We start from the raw sequence: 7,872 nt of genomic DNA, 5'->3' as shown, positions 1-7,872 counted from the left end.
TAGGAGATGAGATGTAAAAAAAGCTTCACTGTACATATAGCCCTGAAGAATCAATGTATTTTATAGAAGGAGCTACATTCTCCATTATAATTGGCTTCAGTTTTAGAGTCAAAGAAAGCTGTAAGAAATCACTCATTACATGGACTGAAATAATAGTTTGTATCCTCCTAAAGATTTGCATTCATGAGGGGTTGTTTCAATTCTTTCTTCCTTCTTGATAGCAAAGTTTTCTTTGTCAAAACTTCAGTAAAGAAACTCCTGAGCTAGTAAATGTAAAGGAGATGTTTTGACTGCTTGTTAAAATGTGAGGTCAGTGTCATCAACGGTATACAATTTAGATACTGTTATACACTAAAAGTGTGTTCCTCCAAACTTTTCCAAATAGATTGTTCTTCTGGAATCTGTGGTGGGGTCTCATAGGCACTGTGTCCCATGACAAGGGGTTTGGCTGCCTCCCGTTGCAGTGTCTCTCAGCAATAAGGAATCTGCTTTGGTTTAGAATGCCAGGTCTAGGGAAAAAAACTGAAACAAAACAAAAAACCAAAACCAAACCCACCACCACCAGAACTCCCCTCCCTTGGGATCTCGCCACCCAAGATTGAAATGTTCTGTTTCTAGCCAGTGGGCAAAATAAGCTTGCATTTTGCAGAAAGCCTCTGATGGCAATGATCTTCCTTCTTGATCTGTTTAATTGCAAATAATGTTTTTGTGTGTACGTCCAGCTACACGCAAATTTTATGAATGTTACCATTTATAGTATTGCACTGCTTTTAAAGATGGTCATTGCATTTGGAATAACATGCTATTCTTAAAACTTTGTAGCACCTGGACAGCGATGAGGATTCTCCTCTAGTGACACTTTCCTTTGCCTTGTGTATACTGGGTCGAAGAGCTTTGGGAACTGCAGCTCACAATATGGCCATCAGGTAATTTTTAGGAATCCTTTTTCCTCCTCTTAAAGCAAAGACGTGTTTGTCTTTTTTCACTTCATGCAGAATCTCAACAGAAGATTAGATCAAAGTGAAGTCTCTTTCTTCCATAAAATAATTCATTTTCTGCCGTTCCTGGACATCTTTTACTTTGATAGTAATCAAAGTGAAGTCTCTTTCTTCCATAAAATAATTAATTTTCTGCCATTCCTGGACATCTTTTACTTTGATAGTTGGCTAAATAACTAATAGCAGTCTTTGTTTCATAGGGCAAAGCAGAATTTTCCATTGAAAGAATGGGTACCGATGATTATTGCTTGTGTTCACTCACGCCTGGCCCGGCTACTGGAATGCTGGCTTCCTCCAGAAGAGGAAGAGACTGCTAAGTCATCCAACATGTAGTTAACTAAATAATAATAAATCCGTAAGGGTCCCGTATTCCTCAGGGCTGTATTCCTGTTCATTGTGCCACTTCATTCTGGCGACTGAGGGAGAGAGAACCTCGCATCTCTTAAGACCACAGCTTTGTCTGTTCTTGATCTACCTTACTCATTCATTCATTCAAAACACTTCTTCTTAGAAAGTCTGGTTAATTAAAATATGCTTCGTTAAGATTTTTTCTGAATATGCTCTCCACCTTATATTTTCATTAGGGATTCTTCCGTTTTCCCTAGGAGTTCTGAGTTGTTCGGGTTTTATAAAGTACCGTTTACACTGTTCTATAGATAAGGTGTTTTATTAATGAAATAATCTTTATTTTAATAAAGCCTAACTTCCCACTTAATTTTAGATTTTTATTAGATGTATTTGGACTCCCTGTGTTCACAAGAGTTTAGTAACAGTAGAGAAGTTGAGTAAATACAGTTTCTAAGTGACCTTGCTGTGTTGGCACAGAACTGTGAGCAAAGCTAGCTAGCCCTCTATCAATGTGCTCCTGAGAGAGGATTTGTCTTACTAACAAGCAAACAAAGACAGCGTGTGTGATTGCGAATGCATTTTGTGTTATAAAACAGGCCTTTTAAATATTCATTCTAGCTTTGTTATCTGTTGAGATGTTTGTAACGTTTGGTTTTATGTCTTCCTCTTGCAGTCAGTCACACAAAATGTTTGCGGCCCACACAGCTTATTTCTTGGCGCGCTGCTGCTTTCTGCTTTCTCAAGTGGCTTTTGTCATCTCTTGTCTACTAGTCTTTGCACATGGCCTTCCTGTAGTAGTTTTCTTCTGGGTTGAGTTTCCTCTCCCTTCATTTCTGTGCACTGGAATTAGTGTGATGTTTAGTAAGTCATTGGTATTTCTGAAATGGCCCTATTTTTTTGATGATCCAAATTTTAGAGTTTGAGGACATGATAGAAAAGTTGATGTGCATTTATGATTGGGGGTTTTTTTGAGAAAAGATTAAAGTGATTTTTGACCTGTGCTTGCAATAGATATGTCACAGCGATATTAGAAATGCATCTAAAAATATCACAAAAGCTTCCTAAAACTGTCATCACATTGCATATACTTTCCAGTGGATCTTAAAATCTTCAGTACAGTGTTTTGGCACCAGTACAGATACAATAACAATGTCACCTACTTGTATTGGCTTACATGGTTAGTAGCTAATGCCAGGAGATAATATTATCAGAAACTTTCTAAAGCTTAACATGGAAAGTATGAATGTTGAGGATAATTATTTGCAGTCTCTTCTGTAAAGATTTTAATAATAATTGCAGGAGTCAACTGTACCATGTCTTTTTAAAATCTGGAAAATTACCAATGAACCAAATTTGTTCCTCTCTTTTGGTGAGGGGACACTCCGTACTTAAAAATACTTTTCTTGGGGACAAAAGGTCTGTAGAAAGGCAAAAAATGTGGTGCACAGCTCAATCCCTGTTTTTCTGAATCTATTCTATATAATCCTGTATCTTTAATTAAGTCCTGGTTTTCTTTTTATTAAGCAAGTGCTCCAGGGCAGTATTGAACCATTGTATTTTTAAAATGTATTTTGTGACATAAAAGGGATTAAGTGGAAGCCTCTGTCAGTATCTTTTTCAGTGCTACTTCACAAAAGCTTTCCCTAGAAAAGTTTCACTGTGGAAAAACTGTGTCACTTACCCACCTGGTTACATTACCTTTAATACATTTCAAGTGTCAGAAAGACTTGGGGGAAAAAAAGGAATCTGAGTAGCGCAATTCAAGTTATAAATTGCTGCGGCTACAAACATGACTTTAGCTTGGTGAAATACGTTTATTCTTGTCTTAAAGAATTTCTATATTTATTTTAATTGACGAAACCTATTTAGGAGAAATTATTAAGTAAGGAGCAAGGTGGCTACACTACCCCCTGACATCAAGACCTTTATTAAGAGAAATCCCCAAATACATTCGCTTCAGCACAGAGGGTAGTTCTTACTGTGCTTACTGTGTTTACCGTTTCACACAGATCTTCACATCTGATTTAAACACAAAGAAGCAGTAAGTCAGCGAGACTCCGATGGGAATACAGTTATGCGGCATGCCAGGGGCATGGAGACTTGCTCCAACACGTGCGACGCTGCTGAGGCCAGAAGAGGTTCCTGAGGATTAACCTTAGGTGCTGAAGGCAGGTCTCCCTCGCCTCTCTCTGTTTGATGGAGATAGAGCAGCTCTTTCGGAGGGTGATGTGGGGTGTTATTGCTGGTCCTTGGCCCCAGCTCTTGAGTTGTTGCAGGTCTGCGTTCAGTCAGATGGGGGAGAAGGACTTAGGGTCCTCAGAAGCCGGAGGAATCATTCCTCAGGTGATGCTTCACAGTCCTTTTCCTTGAAAAGGTGTTGTGATGTTTTGGGGACTGTTTGGAGCCTCCTGGGGCTGAAGAGGGTTTTAGTTTGCTGCAGAAATGGTGTCAGAAGAGGCAATCCCACCACCCGCTGTGTGCAAGAGGCAGATGTACGGCTGTTGGGAGCTGGCTCACTTTGTAAGAGATCAGGGATCCTAACGTGCTGTCACATGCGAATGCTGGACTACAAAAACTTAGATTATTTAGATACTCTGGTAGGCACTGGGAAATGACCTTGAACTTCATCTCAGGACTTGCTATTAATTCAGGCTGCGAAGCATCTTGCGTACAGCATTGCTAGAGGTTTTGTGCTCAGTTTCAAATGTAATGGCCAGATAGGCATTGTAGTCTTCTCCTCCTCATGTTTATTTCTATGAAGTGTTTCAGATATGTCCAACGTGAGCAAACTAGGCAAGGATCTGTGCTCTGTGGTCCATGTTTTGTTCTCAGGGGTAACTGTGCAGGTGGTAGGAAACTTTCTCTGGGCTAAGCCTAGCCCTTGCTGTGCCTTGAGGAGTGACCGTCATCCAACTGCTGCGCAGAAATAGTACCGCAAAGGTAATGTTACACTGAGCTGTGCACTGCAGAACTGAGATTCAAGTTTACATTGTGTATGTAAACTATCAATTTGCACTCATTTACACATGATTTTGTCTAATCTATTAATCAGTAAATGTCACTCTGTAAACCAAGATTTTAAATGCTCTTATATAATGTATGTAAATAATTATTCAGTGTACCTGTTCATGTAAATGTCAGTAGAAACCCAACATTAACACTAGATTACACAATAAATGCATTCATTAAGAAGGCAGAACATTGCTATGCAAATCACTTGCTCTTTTAAACTGTCATTAGGAGGCATCCTGCACAAAACGCAGTTTGAAGAATGACATGACATTACCATTCATTTATTCAAATCTGAGTGATATGTTTAGGTGTGTATTTGTGAAAAATTACTTAATAATCCTATTCAGCCACTAGACCAGCTAGTGTAAATAAATGTTTAGTATACATTTCAAATTTGGAAAAATACAAAAATCTCTTAATGAAGCATCTCTCATCAGATACTTCCAACACTACCGAGCCTGGATGCTCGGGTCCCCTGAGCTCCCTCTGGGTGTTATGGGGCAGCGTGGAGAGAAGAGACAGACCCCGAGGAAAGCCTCTGCCTGGGGGAATGGCTGCTCCGGCTGAAGCCCGAGGAAGCAGCTCACCCCACTTGCCCCTTCCCTCCTGGGCACCACGTTGCACTGCCCAGCATCCGAGGGGAAGGAGGTGGAGGGCCTGGGACGTGGTGCCACAACGCTGCCCGTGAGGCTGCATCGCTAGTCGGAGTTCAAGCAGACGGTGCAGCTTTAGCTTTGCCAGAGCTGAGCAGGGCAGGAGAAAAGTTTGACTCTTGGCTCACAACCGCGATGGTCTAAAATATCAAATTTAGAAGGGCTACCACTGAAAATAGTTCATTCAGGTAAGCCACGACATTCAGGTCATTACCAGCTCACAGGCATGCGTGATTCTTTGTTCCTTAAATAAATTTCCAGTTAACATTGGGAAAGGTCTATGCACTGCAGGCAGAGGATGGGTTTTGGTGTGCAAAATACACCCAGATACATTCACCAGCTCGTTAGTCTTTACCCGTGCTGTTTTCAAGCTTGCATCAAAAGCTTTTAGTTTCAGCTGTTGGAGCAGTGTCAGGAGTGCAGTAGGAGGGAGAATTTGCTTTGGCTCTGTTGCCCTCCCTCTGGTATTTGTGGTGCTACTTATTCCCCTCCTTTCTGCACGGTCGAGGGGCCGATGGTTCCCACACACTTACTAGTCGTCTTCTGAAATAGCTCGCAGTTGTGACAGCAGCTTTTCAGGTTCTTAGCTCAGAGGGTTAGAAATGTTGCCAGAAATAGTAGTTATGTCTCTTCCTGATTAGTGTCGTTTCTTCGGCATGTGAATTTACCTTAACTAGTTTTTAAAATATTTTGAAGGAGCCTGTAACTACAGCAGATTACGAATTGAGGTATGTTAAAAACTGGGCCAAGAGAGCGGCAACAACCTTGAGTCAGGCCTGAGATCAAAGCTCTTGGCTTTACAGCTTCCTAATAATCTCATTAGAGTCTTCAGGAGGGAGCATAACAGTGGGAAGAATAACAACAGTTGTATCTTAGGTGGATTAAGGGCTGTGTGTTACAGAAGTAAAGGCTTGAGATAGTGTCATGTTATAGGCAGAATGGACCCAAAAGCCTCATTACGATTGGCAGGAGAATAAAAGATGTCCGTGCTTTTCTGAATACAGCAATCTCCTCCAGGCCTCTCTGGTGGAAAAATACGATATATAAAATAATTGACTCTCAGCTTCTCACAGCTACTGCCACCGCTGCTTTGCTCCTTGTAGCAGTCGTATTTCTTCTTCAAAATGCTGGGTAGAGAACTTTTTGTGCAGAGGGATGAGAAATGGATGAGTCTTCCTTAACTAAGCACAGGGAGAGCTGTACGGGCGTCCCTCCGCTCCCTCTGCCGCTGCTCGGCTGCAGTTTGCACAGCTGGCCCGGTCCTGGCCTCGCTTGCAGCAGGTACCGCTCTTCACAGCAGCCTCTTTAGCATCTCCTGATGCCTCTAAGAGACTTTGAAGTGAACGCAAACTCTCGGTCTGCTCTCGTGTTCAGGTTTGGCTCCAAGAGCCTCTACTGATGCACAAACCAGTTCTCTCTCCTGCTTATGCCTCTCTTTATCCCGGCCAGCTTTTCAGAGCAAATACAGGGGGTGTTACGTGGGGGAAAGCTATACTACAGATCACCTTTAGGTGCAGAGTTCAGGATAGTTTTCTCAGTTTCATCCCGGGAAGAATATTTAGATACAGAAGTGGTTTTTTCGAGGCAAAGATTCAGCTGTGTATGCTGGATGTTGTCTAGTGGGTGGGCGAGTGAAAGGACCTTCCTGATTTCTAGCCTTTTCAAAGGAGGTGATAGTCACGTATTTCGCCACACTGGCAGCACCCACCGTGGGTTTTTTTTTTTTTTCCCCTAAGTGGTTTGTTCTAGGGCTTTCCTAGTTATTAAGCAGGATTTGGGTATATTATCATTTCCTAAACTGTGGAGATGATTGATTGAAAGTCAGTGGGGATCAGGACCTGCTCCTCAAAGACAGATAATAACTCCCATTGAAATCAGTGCCTGAATGTTTTAAAGATCTGAGTGTCAGTGCCTGTCTCACATAGGCATGTTTTAATACGCAACTGAGTACTAATAAATGCAAATCAGTTAAAATTCACAAGAGCTTCCCCGCACTCTCCATGTTCCCAGCAGCGACGGCAGCCCTGCCTTCCTGACTGGCCTTGGTCCCGCTGATTAGCTGATTTGTGTTACACGGTGCTTTCGCGGAGAAAATCGGTATCCAGCTGGTTTTTTGGTAACAACAGCTATATCTTTCCATTTTAAGTTCTGAAACATGCTACCCACCAAGGGCAAAACTAGAATGTGTTTGAGCTGAAGATAGGCCAAGCAGTCTCCCAACCTCTCTTCTCCCTCTCTCGGAGAAGAGAAAAAATTTAAAAGATTTTTTTTCTTTTCCTAAAATAATTAAGAAAGCTCAATTATGGGGAAGGATTATGGCACTCTTTGGCACAGCCGCAGAGAAGCAGCACCCTCCGGCACCCCGTGACCCAGCCACCCGTCCTTAGGACACCCTTCCTTCCAGGTGCCACACTCATTTCGTGGCCAGTCCTTCACAGCGCAAGCAGAAGGAAAACCACCTACCCCAAGAAATGGTTTTTCATTAGAAATACATGATGCAACCCCTGCTTTATACCCACCGCAGGAGCCCAGCCTCTGCCGGAGGGCCACCGGTCACGGCAAAGCTCATGGCAAAGCTCAGCACGTGGCCGGAGGCTGGCAGGGATCCGGCTTGGTGAGACGGGAATGAGTCCGGGGAGTGACTGCTGCCTTTCTCTTACAGCTTGGACTCTTTTCTTTACGGGCTCCATGCACTGTTCAAAGGAGACTTTCGGATAGCGGCAAAAGACGAGTGGGTCTTTGCAGACATGGATCTCTTGCATAAGGTTGTTGCCCCGGCAATCCGAATGTCTCTGAAGCTACACCAGGTAGGGTCTTTTTTTTTAATTTTTGATTTTAACTTTTTTATTATTGTGTCTGTT

General features: G+C 42.5%; 1 protein-coding gene across 1 annotated transcript in view; it reads left to right on the top strand.

The window, feature by feature from the left end:
* Nucleotides 1-822: 822 nt before the first annotated feature.
* Nucleotides 823-7,872, top strand: part of PCNXL2 (pecanex-like 2 (Drosophila)) — a gene marked incomplete at its 5' end in the record, with an annotated part of 17,869 nt that continues 10,819 nt past the window's right edge. The window contains 2 exons of the mRNA XM_009708811.1: nucleotides 823-926; nucleotides 7,674-7,818. Coding sequence (XP_009707113.1) covers nucleotides 823-926; nucleotides 7,674-7,818 — 249 coding nt within the window. The remainder of the gene's footprint in view (nucleotides 927-7,673; nucleotides 7,819-7,872) is intronic.

Source organism: Cariama cristata, unplaced genomic scaffold (assembly GCF_000690535.1).
Source record: "Cariama cristata isolate BGI_N322 unplaced genomic scaffold, ASM69053v1 scaffold2861, whole genome shotgun sequence".
In the NCBI taxonomy this organism is placed as follows: Eukaryota; Metazoa; Chordata; class Aves; order Cariamiformes; family Cariamidae; genus Cariama; species Cariama cristata.
This window is presented reverse-complemented; position numbering and strand designations above follow the sequence as displayed.